At 44.4% G+C, this 18,200-nt stretch overlaps 1 protein-coding gene across 11 annotated transcripts in view; it reads right to left on the reverse strand.

Annotated features, from left to right (window-relative positions):
• Positions 1–17,830, reverse strand: part of CFAP251 (cilia and flagella associated protein 251) — a 67,086-nt gene extending 49,256 nt beyond the window's left edge. For 5 of the 11 annotated variants that reach the window (XR_013366479.1, XR_013366478.1, XM_077875490.1 and 2 more), the window contains exons 1-7: positions 17,672–17,823; positions 15,912–16,742; positions 14,909–15,133; positions 9,614–9,754; positions 7,110–7,219; positions 838–949; positions 487–567 (exon numbers count right to left, since the gene is read on the reverse strand). Coding sequence is in view for 7 of the 11 variants with exons in the window: in XM_077875490.1 (XP_077731616.1) it covers positions 487–567; positions 838–949; positions 7,110–7,219; positions 9,614–9,754; positions 14,909–15,133; positions 15,912–16,724 (1,482 nt within the window). In the remaining 4 variants the exon portion in view is untranslated. Of the gene's footprint in view, positions 1–486; positions 568–837; positions 950–7,109; positions 7,220–9,613; positions 9,755–14,908; positions 15,134–15,911; positions 16,743–17,671 lie in introns of all 11 variants that reach the window. The other 6 variants (XR_013366476.1, XR_013366477.1, XM_077875491.1 and 3 more) reach the window with 4 other exon arrangements.
• Positions 17,831–18,200: the final 370 nt, after the last annotated feature.

Consider the following 18,200-nt stretch of genomic DNA (forward strand, 5'->3'; position numbering starts at 1 on the left):
ACGCAAGAATGAATAAGACGATGCAGAACAGCAGAGTAAACTTTGTGGGTGTCCTTGGCAAGTAACTTCAAGCAAACTGGGACTAATAACTTCCAGATATTAGGAGCAGTTAAGTGCATACTTCCAGAATAAGAAAGGCTGCTGGCCTCTGACTTCAGACAAATTATCTGTAATTTTTTTTAATTTTTTTTAAATTATCTGTAATTAATAGCATTCCATAGATGTTACTAAATAACTCCTTCCCAACATGTTTGCATGGATTGTGTGAGATACTGTATATAAAGAACTTAGCAGAATCTGGCACATAATAAATGCTCAAAAAATTGCTAACCATCATAAAAAATAAAAATGAAATCATGGATATGAAAATGTTTTTTAACAAGTGCTAGAGCACCATAACAAAACTCCAGTAAAGCCAAAAGTAGGTTTTGACCTGGGCTCAGTATAACTGTACACCATCACTTTACAGACTCAAATTGAGCTCACCTGAAAGCCATACTCTTTGGGAAGGTCAAGAGTACACGCTGGCGTTTCCACTGCTAAGGTCCACCTCCAGATGCAAACTTTCTGTGAGTGCCAGCAGACAGAGGAGGATAAGAAGAAGGTTTCTGAAGGCAGCTAAGTCCCCTACACCTCTTGTGGTAACCCTGTAACTTCGGCTAATGGAGCACAGCACCGTAAGCAAAGCTCCAGGCAGAGAACTCCCACCAATGTGCCAAGGGATATGGTCATTCCCTGAGAGCATCACAGATGCCATGTGGCCAGAGCAGAGCTGCTCACTGGGACACACCTGACAGGCTGGCCAGCCCGCTGAGGCCAATTCCAAGGGCCCTGTACCTGGATTTCAGCATCTGAGATGGTTGCCAGATACTTGGCGTCCCGGGTGATGGCTATGGACCCAATGCCATTGCCTTCTGGACAGCTGTCAAATATTGTGTGCACAGGAATGCTGCAAAACAGGCCAGGGGAACAACTGTTTGCTGAGGTCTCCTTGCTTCCCAGAGGGACTCACTTCAAAAGCATCAGTTATGGAGGAACCAAATGTGGTTCATCCATATGATGGACTATGATTCAGCCATAGAAAGGAATAGGCAGTGAAAGCTACTCTGCCATGGGCGAACCCTGAAAACACCACATGAAGTGAAAGGAGCCTGTTGTATGAATCCATTGGTATGAAATGTCCAGAGTTTGAGGTGGCTGGGTGGCTTAGTTGGTGAAGCATTTGCCTTTGGCTCAGGATGGAGTCTCAGGATGGATCCCCACATCAGGCTCCCTGCTCAGCAGGGAGTCTGCTTCTCCCTCTGCCCCCACCCCTGGTCCTTCTCTCTTTCTCTCAAATAAACAAATAAAATATTTTTTTAATGAAGTGTCCATAATTAGAAAATTCGCAGGGATAGAAAGCAGATTGGAGGCTGCTAGGGGATGGGGGAGGAGGGAAAGAGAATGATGGCTGATGGTTTCAGATTTTCCTTTTGGGGAGTTGAAAATATTTTGGAAGTAGGAGTGCCTAGCTGGATCAGTCAGTGGAGTATGTGACTTCTGATCTCAGGGTTGTGAGTTCAGGCCCGATGTTGAGTGTAGAGATTACTTAAAATCTTTTAAAGAAAAAGTATTTTGGAACTAGCTATAGGTGGGATCACATAACACTGTTCCTGTGCTAAATGCCATTGAATGCACACTTTATAATGGTGAATTGTATGTTATGTAAATTTTACCTCAATTTAAAAAAACAAAATTAACTTGGCATCATGCAAATGGGCTATTTGTTGTCTTCGTGAAGTCTAGTGTCACTCATTATTGAGCGCTGATTCGGTGCCAGGCACAAAGGACGGAAATATGAAAAAAGACTCCTAGGACAATACCCAAGCTCTTAGGAAAACGAGCACCCTCCTACCTAAGTGGGAATGTAAATAAGCACAAGCTTTCTAGACAGCAACTTAGCTACATCAATCAAAATTGTAAATGTATATACCCTATGACCCAACAATTCCTCTTCTACAACTTGTTCCCAGAAAAATAATAGCAAAAATAAACAGATAAATATTAATTCATCTTTTTGTAGAACTGCTTTAATGGCAAAAAAATCTGGAAACAACAAAATATCCATGGATGTGAGAGATGTTAAAAAATATTAGAACATAACCATATAATGAAAAACTATGCTACTTTCAAAAAAAATGAGGAAGATATTGGAAGGTGACCAAAATTTTGTGAAAAAAGCAAATTACAAAAGAGTGTATGTAGCATCATCCTGGATGAAGGAAAGAAAGTGCACACATTTCTGTGCAGAGAAGAGGCTAGAGGAATGGACTCCAAAGTAAGCTAAGGTGACTGTGGAGATGTGTTTGGGTGGAAAGGGACTTTCACTTTTTTGTCCTCATGCACTTTTTTTTTTTTTTTTAAGATTTTTATTTATTTATTTGAGAGAGAGCGAGAGCAAGAGTGAAGTGAGGGGCAGAGGGAGAAGTAGACTCCCACTGAGTGGGGAGCTAGTATGGGGCTCAATCCCAGGACCTCAGGATCATGATCTGAGCCAAAGGCAGGCAGATGCTTAACTGACTGAACCACTCAGCCCCTCTCTTCATTACTTCTGTACTTGTTACTGACAAGACTCGAACTGTAAGAAGCAGGCAAAGCCTTGTCACATGCAGAATTAATTTTCTAAAAGATTTTATTAATTTATTCATGAGAGACACAGAGACACAGGCAGAGGGAGAAACAGGCTCCTGCGGAAAGCCCGATGCAGGACTTGATCCCAGGACTCCAGGATCACGACCTGCACCAAAGGCAGACACTCAACCACTAAGCCACCCAGCTGCCCCTAAATTAGATATTTAAATATCTAAGAGAGCTAAAGAAATTCAGGAGATGGCAGAAGCAAGGAAGTGAGTGAACAGTAGCATGGGGAGGGGGGAGTCCCTGACCTACACTGGAGATAAAGAGCAGGTAGTAATAATCCAGGAACATAATCCAGGAACACTGTTTTTCATTATGGAGCCCTTGTTATAGCAAACATGTCACTTCTGGGCCATACCTGGCTGGGCCCAGAGAGAAACACAGAGAGAGACAGAGGCAGAGACATAGGTATAGGGAAAAGCAGGCTCCATGCAAGGAGCCCGATGTGGGATTCAATCCCAGGACTCCAGGATCATGCCCTGAGCTGAAGGCAGATGCTTAACTGCTGAACTACCCAGGTGTCCTGGGAAAAGCATCTTAACCCTGTGGCTATTCAGAATTAAATATAAAGATGATGATGTCAGTTGGGCTTGTACTGTAAACGTATTGGTGGAAAGAGAATTTGTTTATTTTGTTTAGGAATGGGTGATGTTTAAGAGAATTTAACATATCAGAGCCTCTGATAGATTCAATTTGTGATTCTAATTTAAAGCCTGTACTTAATTTAGACTTGTAATTTTTTTTAGACTTGTAATTTTAATTTCAAATTGCATTGGTTTATAAACAATATTAAAATACTTATGAGAACTTAATTTTTGCCATAGTTATGTCTAATTTATTAGATTTACAAGAATTACTTAAGTATGGGTGAAGGGTTTATTTTTTAATCAGACTACTCAAGAACTTAAAGATAAAACCAAATATATTCAATTTCTAAGTGAAGTTTAAAAATGTTTTAAATGAATTAATAATCAAATTTGTAAGTGGGGCCAAACATTATTCAAAACCCCCTTAAAGGCAATTGCAAAAATATGCTAGATTTATAAAAGAAGTAAGATTTTTAAGTTGAATGAAAAGCTTAAGGAAAAACTATCCTTGTTAGTTTACAACTTGAAAGTGAATGTTAATTCTAAAACCAAATAATCTTTTCTGGATCCCAAAGTCATCATTTGCTGTATCATAAAACTCATATCAACATGTTGAATTGTTAACCACAGATGCACTGTAATTTGAAATTAAAAAAAGAAAAATCACTGACAGTGTCATCCCCAGTCTGGTAGGGGAGACAGCTTCACAAGCAAGAAAGAAGCAAAGAATAAACACTTTATATGGGGGCCACCTGTGCCTGGAGAAGGAGAGATATAAGCAACAGTGTCAGAGAAGGAACACACGTGAGGGGCCCACTCTTCCTGCTTACAGACTTCCTGTCACAGGATATATTAACTTTCCCTCATGGGTAAGTCTTGCAGCTGAAAGCATAAGACAGCTACAGCTGCAGCTAGGCAGTATGGTATGTGTGTATGTGTGTGTGTCTCACTTTCTGGGGGACATGTTCCCGCGGCTATGATGCAAGATGCGTACTCCCTCTAACACAGACTGGGTTGGTGACAGGCAGCCTCTGAAGGGTGTTAAGCAGGGAAGCAACATAATCAGATTTTGGGTTTGGGAGAAGATCACACTCAAAATGCCATGGAGAAAAACTATGTGGTTGTACATGATGATGTCCACGTACCTGTGTTTAAGACAACAGCAAATGTTCTGGAAGGAAACATACCAAATGAACTACCACTAGGAAGAAGACAAAGATTGGTGGTGGTAGCCAGAGGAGATATTAGCTTTCAGTTAAAAGATTTTTAAATATCAACAGATGGATAAACAAAGTTGGTCTATCCGTGCAATGGAATCTTGAAAAGAAAGGAGCACTGTTTCATGCCACAACACGGGAGTACTCTGAAAACACCATGCTGAGAGAAGAGCCAGGCACAAAAAGTCACATACAACTCCACACACAAAAAACAATAGGCATCTACAAAGACAGAAATTAGAGAAGGGGCCCAGGGGAGGGAGAACAGGGAGCTTACTGGCACAGAGTTTCTGTTTCGGGGTGATAAAAATGTTCTGGAAATAGTGTCGATGGTTGTACAACATCATGAATGTAATTAATGCCACTGAATTATATGCTTAAAGATCGTGGAGATGGGGATCCCTGGGTGGCGCAGCAGTTTGGCGCCTGCCTTTGGCCCGGGGCGCGATCCTGGAGACCCGGGATCGAATCCCATGTCGGGCTCCCGGTGCATGGAGCCTGCTTCTCCCTCTGCCTGTGTCTCTGCCTCTCTCTCTCTCTCTCTCTCTCTCTCTCTCTCTGTGACTATCATAAATAAAAAAATAAAAATAAAATAAAATAAAAAAAGATCATGGAGATGGGGCGCCTGGGTGGCTCAGTCAGAAAAGTGGCTGGCTCTTGGTTTCAGCTCAGGTCATGATTTCAGGGTCCTGGGATTGAGCCCTACATTGGGCTCTGTGCTCAGCAAGGAGTCTGCTGGAGGATTCTCTCTCCCTCTGCTCATCCTCCCACTCATGCTCTCTAACTCGCTCTCTCAAATAAATAAATAAATAAATCTTCTTAAAAATTGTGAAGATGGTCAATTTTGTGATGTATATTTCACTATAATAAAACAAAATCAACATCCTGGGGGTTGGGTGGCAGAGTGAAGCTGCAGAGGAGGAGCCCTGTCAGGTGAGGGCCCAGGTGAGAGAGGATGGGCAGGGGCACCAGGGGTGGGTTCAGAAGGCATCTGGGAGGAAATGCAACAGGGCTTTGAGACATTTTAGCAGGAGATACACATGGGGCATCCAGGTAGAATATTCTCTAGCAGCTTCCTCGTTTGTGAAAAGATGAAATACAAGGTGATTACTGAGATGTGGCTTAAAACCCCAGTTCTGCTCCCTCCTGGTTGGAGAATAGTACCAACCAGGTCTTCACCAGCTCAGGCCACAGGAAGCAGAGTCTCAGAAGTCAGATGAAAACCAAGGGGATGTGGTATCAGAGAAGCCAAGGAAATGAAAGGTGTCAAATGCTACTGAGATGTCCAGTAAGATAAGGACCAAGATTAGGAAACATGGCCCTATGGAGATCACCAGTCACCTGGAGGACCTGTATCTTAGAATATCCAACATAACTTTCCAGAATACCTGAGCATTAAACACAACTTCTTCCTAATTGTGTCCTACTGGACTCATCCACCCCCCATGTCAGTGCCCCCCTGCAACTGAACCGGGGCCTTACAATCTTATCAATTAACCTAGCACTGCACTCTGCCTCTAGGACCAGGAATTGAGAAAGAAAACTCACATATGAGCATCTATCATGGGCCGTGTACTGTGCTTTACTGGTCTTCATGATAGTCCTATGAAGTAAGTGTAGTGAATTGAGGGCCTTCTCAAAAGTCATGTCCACCCAGAGCCTCAGAATGTGAGTGTTATACGGGAATAGGGTCTTTGCAGATGTACTTAGTTCAGAAGAGGTCATGCTGGATTAGGATGGATCCTAAATCCAATGACTACTGAACTCACAGAAGAGAAGACACAAAGAGACACACAGGGGACAATGCCACCTGAAGACAGAGGCAGAGACTAGAGTGATTAGTCTACCAGCTAAGGAATGCCAAAGGCTGCCAGCCACCACCAGCAGCTGGGAGAGAGGCCTGGAACAGGTTCCCTCACAGCCCCAGAAGGAACCACCCCTTTGGGCATCCTGATTTCAGACTTCCAGCCTCGTGAACTGTGACATAACTTTCTGGTTTTTTTTTTTGTTTTTTTAAGATTTTATTTATTTATTCATGAGAGACACAGAGAGAGAGGCAGAGACACAGGCAGAGGGAGAAGCAGGCTCATGCAGGGAGCCCGACGTGGGACTCAATCCCGTGTCTCCAGGATCATGCCCTGGACTGAAGGCGGCGCTAAACTGCTGAGCCACCTGGGCTGCCCAACTATCTATTTTTTAAGCCCCTTGGTGTGTGGTAATTTCTTAGAGCAGCCCAAGGAAACCAAAACAGTAGGTATGATTAGCCCTCCTTTTTTTTTTTTTTTTTTTTTTTTTTTTGCAGGTGAGGAAAGTCACTGCACTTCTCTGGGCCTCCAAGCTGGGTCAGGGTGGGTTAACCTCCCTCAGCCCCATCTACTCGGGGACACTGCCAAACCAAGTCTCTGGGTCTAAAGAGCCAAGTATTATAAATGGGAAATTCACCAAGGTAATGTCACTCAATCAGGCCTCAAGGCAACAAGATGGCCAGCCTCCCAGGCCACTTCACCCCTCATCCTGTATCCCATCACTAGTTTCTGTAACGTCCACACCAGCATTACTCATTTGTTGCTGGTCACAGTAGCAGATCCACTGTATGAAGTAGGAAAAAACATGACTGCACAAAGCTTACCCTGTGAAGGAATCCCATATAATTATTAGACAGTTGGGCCCTTTGTCAGCCGTGGCAATCCACCGCCTATCTTCACTGATGCAAAGGCAGGAGATCACATTAAGGTGGCCCTGCAGAAATGCAGAGAAAATGCTTTGAAACATCAAGAACAGTAAGAGAGGCTGGAGCCCCAAAGAGAGAACAAAGCTCTCCTTCCAGGTCCATCTGGCTGAAAATTCCACTCCTATGGGCCTTCCCTGGCATTTCTCCATAGCCAGTGGTTTTCAGATTTTCTCTCCCTCAACATACCTGAAGGATAAGCCACACTCACAGGGACAGGGTCTCCCTACAGGTCGAGTCATGTACCCAACTCTGAACCCAGGTTGAGAATAAATGTTGGGCTTCTGGCCAGCCCCCAGCCCCTTCATCTCCCTAAAAATGTGTCCACATCAGGTCACTGAGCAATTCTGGGGCAAGAGCCTCCTCACTTGTCTCTGCTTTCATTCCCATCCCCCTATAATCCTTTCCCAGTAACTCAGGAATCTCCTGGAAACACAAACAAGATGGCACTGCTCCCTGCCAGAAAACAGACCGTTTCCTCCTTCTTCATCTCCTGTTGCTCACTCAATGCCAGCCATACCGGGCCCGATGCACAGGCCTGCAAACCCGGAGCTCTCTGGGCTAGAATGCTCCTCCCCAAACTGCCCCTGGTTGGTTCATTCTCCTCAGTCCATCAGATCTCCCCATAAAGGGCACATCTGCATTGCCAGCCCACCAGTCAGAGGTCCATCTCTCACTCTTGGTCTCTCTCCTACAGCAGCCCACGTTTCCTTTGGAGTGCTTGTTACCATTTGTAATTATGTATTTATGAGATTGTAAGCTATACAAAGGGGTGGGGGGACCAGACCTGTTTTGTTCACCACTACAGACACAGACTCTAAACAAAGAAGTGATGACAAATATCTGTGGAATAAAGGAATGAATGAATGAATGAATGAATGGTGAATGGTGAATGGTCAAGGCTATTCCCAGCCATGTGACTATGAGGGAGGCTGGACACCTGCCTGGCATAGTCCCTATTTCTCAGCCCCTCTGCCCACTCCTACCCTTTCCCGACTCTGCAGACACAAATGCTCCCATCTCCCTCTGTTGTTACCCCTGTGTTCAGTGCTGCACATTCAACTAAGTTCCAAGAAGGGCTGCGTGCTGCTTTTGTGTATGTTTCTGGACTCCTAGAGAGCAAATACCTCCAGCTGCACCCACACGGTGTGGATTCCTTGAAAAACCCTTTGTGATGTTTCTGACGTAGGCATTGACTGAGGAAGATCCTTATTAAAATATATGCCCATTGCAAAGGGTAATCTGGAACGTTTATTTACTAGGTTAACTAGTGAAAAGTCAGACACCAAGAAAAGAGGACAGTGGGTCAGGTAAATGATCAGGAATAAAGGAAGCAGAGTGGTGTAGGGAGGGCAAACACAGAGGACACGGGAGAGGAAGGCATAGGATGACAACCAACCTACTCAACACTTTGATGTCAGGGGACCTACATTCAAGAAAGACCTGGCTTCACCATGTACCAGTGCAATCTTGGGTAAGTCAGCTAAACCTCTCTGAGCCTCAGTTTTTTCTTCTAGTAAAATGGGGGTATTACCACCCACCTCTCAGCACAATTATGAGGATCAAAGCCCTTTTGCACCTGCAAAGCCCTCCCCTAAATATTAATTAGGTCTGGAATCCATGCTAAAGCCTTTTATGTTCCCCATGGTTCTGTGGCGGCAACATGATATATCCTGACCACATCTTTATGGAAATGTAAAAAAAAAAATTACAAATGCTTTAAATTCCTGTTGCTGTAAAATAAACATCAATTGCTGTGGTTTGTAAATTGATTCTGATTAGAATTAGAGACAACGAACAATACAGTGTGTTTCTGGGGCACCTGTGTGGCTCAGTCAGATCAGTGTCTGACTTAATTTCAGCTCAGGTCACGATCTCAGGGTTGTGGGATTGAGCCCCACTTCAGGCTCTGTGCTCAGTGTGGAGTCTGCTTCTCTCCCTCTTTTTCTCCCTCTTCCTCTGCCTCTGCTCCACTCCCTTACTCTCTCGCTGTTTCTCTAACAATATGTAGGTAAATCTTTTTTAAAAATGTGTTTCTAGGGATCCCTGGGTGGCGCAGCGGTTTGGCGCCTGCCTTTGGCCCAGGGCGTGATCCCGGAGACATGGGATCGAATCCCACATCGGGCTCCCGGTGCATGGAGCCTGCTTCTCCCTCTGCCTGTGTCTCTGCCTCTCTCTCTCTCTCTCTCTCTGTGACTATCATAAATAAATAAAAATTAAAAAAAAAATGTGTTTCTAAAGACAAGACTTACTATAGTCCAGAAGAGAGGTAGGAAAACACGATAGTGACATAATGAAGTCAGTTCTTAGAATAAAAAAAGAAAATGCTACATTCTAGTGAAAGACAGCCTCTTTTGTTATGAAAAAAAAAACAACAAAAAAAAACAAAACAAAAACTTGCGTACCTGAAGATGATGCTGAGTATTCTTGAAAACATTGTAGATGACTGCAGTGTGAGCACAGACATAAAGAAGAACTCTCTGGTTTTCGTCTCGAATATAGTAAACCGGAAGAGAACTGTTCCATCCGAAAGACCAAGTCATGGTCTGGAAGACAAAGACAAATCCAGTGAGATACTAATTGTGCCAAGCCCAGGGCTGTGATGCCAGGCACCCCGGCACAGTCTCTGGAGGAGGAGGATTCACATCATCGATCCAAAGAAGAGAAATCACTTCAAGAAGGTCCTCAACAGCATGCTAGCATGTGGATGACCCTTGAAACCATGATGCTGAGTGAAAGAGGCGAGACATGGAGGACTACACAGTACATGATTCCATCTCTATGAAGTGCCCAGAAGAGTCAAATCCATAAAGGCAGAAAGTAGATAAGTGGCTGCAGGGGGAGGGTTGGGGGACTCGGGGGGGTTGGGGAGATCAGGGGGATGGGTAGGAAATGACTGCTAAGGGATATAGATTTCTTTTGTAGGGGATGAAAATGTTCTGGAATCAGTGGTAATGGTTGCCCAACCTTGCAAACATGCTAAAAACTAATGAATCATATACTTTAAAAGGGTAAATTTTACAAGGATGTGGAGAAATCGGAACCCCTGTGCACTCTTGGTGGGAACATGAAATGGCGCTGCTGTAGTGAGAAACGACATGGAGATTTCTCAAAAAATTGAAAACAGAATTACTATATAATGCAGAAATTATACTTCCAAGTATATACCTAAAAGAACTGAAATCAGGGTCTCAAAGAGACACTCGTACACCCATGTTTGTAGCAGCATATTTCACAAAGTCAAAAGGTAGAAGAAACCCAAGTGTCCCTCAACAGATGAATGGATAAACAAAATGTGAGGATTATTCAGTCTTCAAAAAGGAGATCCAGCCACTCAACCACATGGATGAGCCTTGAGGACAACATGTGAAATCCACCAGTCACAACAAGTGAAATTCACCAGTCACAACAAGACAAATACTATGTGACTCCACTTATATGAGGTCCCGAGAGGACTCAGAGCCGTAGACACACAAAGTAGAGTGGTGGGTGCCAGGGGCTGGGCTGGGGAATGAGGAACTACTCAGTGGGTAGGGAGTTTCAGGCTTTGGTTGCACCACAATGCAAATGTACTTACTACTACACATTGTACACTTAAAAATGGTTAAGATGGTAAATTTTAGGGGCACCTGGGTGGCACAGTTGGATAAGCGACTGACTCTGGTTTTGGCTCAGGTTGTGTTCTCAGGGTTGTGGAATCCAGCCCCATGGCAGGCTCCACACATAGTCTGCTTAAAGACTTTCTCTGCCCCTCCCCATCAGCCACTGTATGCATACTCATACTCTTTCTCAAATAAATAAATAAATCTTTCTAAAAATGGTAAATTTTACTTTATGTGTATTTTATCACAATTTTATATTTTAGGAGGGTGAATTTAATGCTATGTGAATAATACCTTGCTTAAAAGAGAAAAGAGGGACACCTGGGTGGCTCAGTGGTCTACCTTTGGTTTAGGTCATGATCCCGGGGTCTGATGATCGAATCCCATATCAGGCTCCCCACAGGGAGCCTGCTTCTCCCTCTGCCTATCTCTGTATCTCTCATGAATAGATAAATAAAATCTTTAAAAAAATAAAAGAAAGACAACAGTAAACAGAAAGAACATCCTATCCTTCTAGTCCCTAGGACCTAAGCTGCTCAGTACCTGACACATAGTGAGCAATGATATTGTGAAATTCAATTTGCTTCATGAAAATATGTGGAATGGACAAGTTGTAGTACAGTCACTAAGGAACTTCATAAGAAAGGCAGTTATTGAGCCAGGAATATGTGGACCTCATACACCATTTTCCCTGGAAGAATAAAGCATAAAGAGACAAAATTCCCTCAGTATGATTAAAGATTCCATACTGCCAGGAATAAATCCAAAATAAAAATTTTCTGAAATGAAAAATTAGAGGTACTATAAATCTCTCTACTGCTTTGAATCCAATAGCAGTTTACTTATGCATATTTTGGGTTCCAAGTTTTTTATAAAAATCACGGATAAGCAGGGATCCCTGGGTGGCGCAGCGGTTTGGCGCCTGCCTTTGGCCCAGGGCATGATCCTGGAGATCCGGGATTGAATCCCACGTCGGGCTCCCGGTGCATGGAGCCTGCTTCTCCCTCTGCCTATGTCTCTGCCTCTCTCTCTTTCTGTGTGTGTGTGACTATCATAAATAAATTAAAAAAATTAAAAAAAAAATCACGGATAAGCAAACCATGGTACATTCATACAAGGGAGTATTATTCAGCAATAAAAAGAAAATGAACTAGCAAGCCAGGAAAAGACATGGAGAAATCTTAAATGCATTTTGCTAAGTGAAAGGAGCCAACCTGAAAAGACTTCACACTGTATGATTCCAACCACATGACATTCTGGAAAAGACAAAATTATGGAGACAGTAAAACAAACAAACAAACAAACAAACATATCACAATTCTTGCCAGAGAGAGAGGGAGTGAAGAGAAGAATGGATAGTGGGGCATGAGGGATTTGAAGGCAGTGATGCTACTCTGTAGGGCATTGCAATGGTGGACACACCTCATTATACCTTAGAGCTCAGAGAACATTACACCATCAGGAGTGACCCCTAAGGTAAATGACGGACTTTAGTTAATAGTAATGATCAATATTGGCCCTTCAACTGTAACAAATGCCCCGCACTAATGCAAGATATTAATAGACGGGATATCTAGGGGTGGGCACAAGGGAGTATATGGGAACTCTGTACTTTTGTTCAGTTTGCTATAAATCTAAACTGCTCAAAAAAAAAAAAAAAAAGTCCATTTAGCAGTGTGTGTCTGGCTCAGTCAGTAAAGCCTATGACTCCTGATCTCCAAGTGTTGTAGCCCCACACTGGGTGTAAGAGATTACTTAAAAACAAAAAAACAGTCTGTTCAGAAAATTAGCTATGGTGAATTAATCGCTTGTGGTAGTGGCTAAAGTGACAGCTAAGTGATTAGAGATTTTTTGGTAAGTAATTCACTCAGTACTAACAGAATATCCTTGCTCAAGCAGCACTCACATTAATTGAAACCACAGAAGTAGTAATTGCATTTTGCACCAGTTTTACCATTCGTGGTGAATGATCATGGTGGCAGCCATCTCTTTCAGCAATCTTCTAAAGCATGAACACAAAACGTTATGTCAAAACCAGACTTCACTATACTTGACAATCTTAATATTCCTTCTCACAAATGCATGATACCTTGTTTTCTTGGCTGGAGACATTTGGGATAAGGCAGGGGACCCCAAAGAGAAAGGAGAGAGATGCAGAAGCACACTTGCTGAAGCCCAAGCCCCTCTGGTGAGGACAAATCAGAAGCAACATAAATGGCCATCAATAACAGGGAAATGGTTGAATGTAAAATAAGGAAGTGGATCTACAAGGACCAATACAGAAAATCCTCCAAGACATATTAAGTGGAAAAATATTTTGCAGTAAGGCAAAAGATCTTACTGGTGGAGAAAACAAAAACTAATGTGTGTCGTGGTGTGTGTGCATGCGCACAGATACCAAATCTGTAGATGCTCAGGAAAAGGTCTGGAAAGATATACGGTCATGCTAAACTGTAACAGTAGTCACTTTAGGGAAATGGATTTGACATGGCCTGTGTAAAAAGAGGAATCTGCTTGAATTTTTTTTATTTTTTATTTTTATTTACTTTTAGACAGGGGGAGGAGCAGAGAGAATCCCAAGTAGGCTCCACACTCAGCAGGGCTGGCTGGATCTCATGAACCCGAGATCATGACCTGAGCCAACATCAAGGCTCAGATGGTTAACCGAGTGAGCCACCCAGGTGCCCCTGCTTAAAAAAAATTTTTTTTAAAGAGCATCTATTAATTTTAGCAGAAAGAAAAAACAATGGAGGAACAGGAAAAGAAAAGACGTGTACTCAAAGAGCTAAACAAATTTGCAGAGGAAGGTGGTCTAGAATAGTTAGGTTCTGCAGTGAGCCCAAGGCTAACAGGGGACCCAAACCCTGGCACAAAGGTCACTTGCTCTCATTAGTGACATTACCTGATGTCTTGTTAGCTGGCTAAACAAGACAAAAGTCTTCATGGGCTCTAAAACTTATTCTTCCTTTCAGACTGAGCAAGCACAAGTTTTGATCTTGAACTCCACTGCTCGGAGTAAGCCCAGTCTACAGAAAGGAGGCTATTGGTTGTCTGCATCTCCCACTAGGCATTTTCCATCATCCTCACCATCATTACCATCCTTACCACCACGACCATCATCATCATCTCTAGATGTTAACACTCGTCAAGTGCTCACTCTGTGTCAGGAACTACATTAAATGTTTTATGCTCAATCATTTACAAATCTTTCAAAAGCAGAATCTACAGGGGAAAAACCAGAGATGAATCCTAGAAAGCATTTTCAGTAGCAGATGGAGAAAAAAGGGAAAACACTCTCCTCTTCCTCCTCTTGGTACGTGATAATATTTATACTTCTCAAAGATGGTGGTGCTCTGGAATATTGTCATGGCAGCAAAAGCAGATTCCTTTGGACCACCTGGTACTTTTCTCAGCAGCTTTCACTTTTTCCATACCTTTCACTTTCCGGCCTATCTTAGAATGGATAATTTTAGGAGCCCGTAATGATTTTAGGAATTTGTAAAGGTATTAAGCAAATTAAGGCAGAAGAGGTGAAAAGAGGAGGGAAAGGGGAAAGGAATAGAAGAGGAAAAGGAGGAGGAGGAAGAGGAGGAGGAGAGTTGCAGCTTGAGATTCCCACAAGGAACAGCACCCTGTGCAACAGACACACCACGTCCAGGAATTTCCTGCCTGCAGAGCAACACTACTGGACTCAAATGCAGTGTTCTTGTCTGTATCCTGTCACACATGTCCAGCCAGAGCCCTGAACTGAATTTTAAAACATATGGGTTTGGGCAGCCCCAGTGGCCCAGTTTAGCCCCGCCTTCAGCCCAGGGAGTGGTCCTAGAGGCCCGGGATCTCTGCATGGAGCCTGCTCCTCCCTCTGCCTGCGTCTCTGCCTCTCTCTCTCTCTCTCTCTCTCTCTCTCTCTCTCTGTCTCTCATGAATAAATAAAATAAAATCTTTAAAAAGATAAAAATAAAAATAAAAAAACATATAGGTTTATTATTAGTTCAAAAGGGACCTTTCTGGTGATATTTTTTCCCCAATGCATAAAATTCTCTTATTTCACCATGCTCTCAAAGCACTGGAGGAAATTAAAAAGGATGTTACACTTACCAAAGGGTAAACATTGGCACTGTAATCCTTTTGGAACAAAATGTCCTCACTGGTGGAGACCAGTGAACTCTCCGGGATCTCTGCTTTGGGCTGGAATTCTTTTTCTTCTTCCTCACTTAGGGATGATAATCTTTTTTCTTCCTTTCCCGGTTCCAAGTCTCTCCTTTCTTGTCCCAGTTCGTCTTGGGGCATCTGGTCAATTTTCTCTGTAGGCTCGCTTGAGGGCTGTGTTTCAGGGAAATGAATCTGTTGTTGCTCAGAACTGGTTTGATCCAAATCAAGAAATCTTAGTTTTGAGCTCCAGTCCCTTAAAAGCTCACTTGTTTCTGAATGCTTTGATCCTATTGAATGCTTTGACTCACTAAGGGTTTTCTGTATTCCAAATATAGTGTGTGTGGTTTGTTGTCTCCTTCACTCTCCTTTAAGCTCCTGATCAGCCAGCCTTGGTGTTTGCCTCACACTGGAGCCATGGAGTGTTTTATAAAAGGAGCCTGGGACATTTTGTACTTAAACAACATGAATCATGGGTGTGCCAGGTTTGTTCTTGGCCTACTAGCAGAACCACACAGCAAAACCATTCTTCTAAGAGGCACAGATCGTCTCCAAGGATGGACGAGTCACGGAGTCACTTCTTGGACCACAGTGAGCTCTGCGTCAGGGAGAGTCTGTGGAAAGCCTACATTACTGTTATAACACAGACTTTGCTTTAAGACAAACACACTCCAGTGAACCCCAACCAGCTCTTTACATCAGTTCTGCTGCACACTTCCTCCAGGAAGCTCTCCCTGACCACCCTCCTAGCTGGGTTAAGTGTCCTTGCATCTCTCAAGCACTGCACTTAGCATACTGTTCTACAGTGTTCAGGTATCAATCGGCCTCCCTACACACCTTAAGAGCTCCTTAAGAGAATGGATTGTATCTTATTTGTATTTTCCCCACAGCCCGGCAGATGGTAAGTATTCAGTTAATGACAATGAATGAATGACTTAAAATTACTACTTACTAGGAAAGTTCCAGACATGATTGACTGGGAGCGAGTTGATGTAAGTCTCTCCAAATTGACCATGGACTTGGTGATTTCTCGGAGCTTCACCGTGGTTTCTTCCTGTACTCCTGCAGCCTCCTCCTCCTTCCCATATTCTTTCCCCTCTTCTTCCTCCTCCTTCTCTTCTTCTTCTTCCCTTTCCTCTCCCTCTTCCTCCTCTCCCTGTTCCCCTGCCTCCTCTCCTTCTTCCTCCTGCCCTTCCCCCTCCTCCTCCTCCTTTCCCCCTTCCTCCTCCTCCCCCTCCTTTTCCCATTCTTCCCCTTCCTTTTTCCCCTCCTTTTCCCATTTCTCCTCTTCCTCCTCTCCCTCTTCCCCTTGTTCCTCTTCTTCCTCTTCCCCTTCCTCCTCCACTTCCTCCTTTCCCCTCTTTTCCCATTCCTCCCCCTCCTCCCCTACCTCTCCCTCATTTTCCCCTTCCTCCACCTCCTTCCCTTCTACCTCCCCCTTCTCCTTTTCCCATTCCTCCGCCTCTTCCCCTTCTTCCTCTCCTTCTTCCCCTTCCTCCCCTTCTTCCTCCCCTTCTTCCTCCCCCCTCTCCTTTTCCCATTCCTCTCCCTCTTCCCCTTCTTCTTCCACTCCTTCCTTCTCTTCCCCTTCCTCCTCTCCTTCCTCCTCCTGCTCCCCCTCCTGCTGAGGCTCTCTCCATACTAATATGTCATCTTTTAATTCCTGTTGCATACTTTCCATCCCTCTATAATTATAATCTTCTTCCATCTCTGTTTCCCCATCTTCTTCTGTTTCTTCTAGTGGATGTTCTCCTGCATCCGACATTATTTTTTGTGGACTTTCCTTTAGAGAAATTTTGACCATAACAATCAGCAGTTCCCTTTGTTTCCCATTTTAATTTCCTGGTGCACTAACCTATTGATGAAGTGTGCAATACTAAAGCCTGTCCCAAATTTTAAACATATTGATGTCAGGGCCTCTCATCTTTCTAGGAATAACTTTAGAGCCCTCTAACTCACTTTATATATATTCATATTCCCACAGGCAGCAAAGTGATAACCCAGGCATTAACAACAATCCTAATAATGTAAACAAGGGCAGAAGCAGTGGCTTAGTGATTAAAATCCTGAGCTTTACAGTCAGCCTCTCCTGGCACTGAATCCCAGTTCTACCACTCACTAGCTCTGTGACCTTGGGCGAGTCACTGTACCTCTCAGAGTCCAAATTTGCTCACAGGCAGAATAAAAGTGAGAACCCTAAATTCTGGGGTTGAGATGACAGATGTAAAATGCTCAACGCAGCTGCTGCAGAGTGCTTGAAAGGCAGCAATCATTTATAAAGTTTAGCAGCCGTCTAACATGGTCTCTCATTTATTCCTTCTGACAAACTTGAGTTTGAGGCTCTGAGGGTTGAAGTGACTTATTCAGGTCACAACGCTAGAAAGAGGCAGACTCTGACGCTTGGTTCCTCCCTCTGAAAAAAGCATTGCTAGGACACCAAGCCCCCCCCCTCTCCCGCCCTCCAGCACGGGGCCTGCTCTGACTGCAAACTTTGCCGGCAGATCTTAATACTGGGGTCCAGGGGTAGGGGCGGACGGTATAGGAGATCAGTGGCGGGGGTGCACAACGCCCAGGCCCAGGCGGGCTCTCTCCTCCAGCTCTGGGGCTGCGCCCCCCTGCGCCCCCCGCCCCCCCACCGCCAGATGGGGCGAGCGCCCCCCACCCCCGCGGGGCACCAGGCCCTCCCACAGCAGGACCCCGGCCCCGACTCACAGAGCGCGCCCTCCCGACGCCTGGACCCCTCTGTCACCTCCCCAGCCTCCAGAGGCCACGGTTTTCTCCTCCACGCGCTGCTTAGCTACGGTTGCCACCCAAGCTCCGTCCCCAAGCTCCCCGCGGTAGAGCTGAAGGGCTGGACGGTGCCACGTGCCCAAGGCTCACGCCCCCTGGCGGTCCCAGAGGGACGCGCGCCACTGCCCCGCCCCCGGACGAAATTAGCCTTCCTTGCCAGGCGACTCTTTCTTCAACCCCCCCCCCCCCTCCAAGTGCCAAGTATGCCAAGTGGTGCATACTTGGCAGTTCTGACTCTCCGAAGGCTTGACGAGATGAAGTATGAGCTGTTTGGTAAAAGTCTCTTTGCCGAAAGCACACTTTATTTCCCGGTCTCAGACGCGGCACACAGATCGGCCCTCCACGCTTTCCCAACGGGCGCTACATGCTGTGTGCAGTATTTTCGCTAGCTGGGATTACACACTATTTAGGTTACATTATCTTGCTGTTCTCATCACAAAATGCTTCTGCA

Source organism: Canis aureus, chromosome 27, assembly GCF_053574225.1.
Source record: "Canis aureus isolate CA01 chromosome 27, VMU_Caureus_v.1.0, whole genome shotgun sequence".
NCBI lineage: Eukaryota > Metazoa > Chordata > Mammalia > Carnivora > Canidae > Canis > Canis aureus.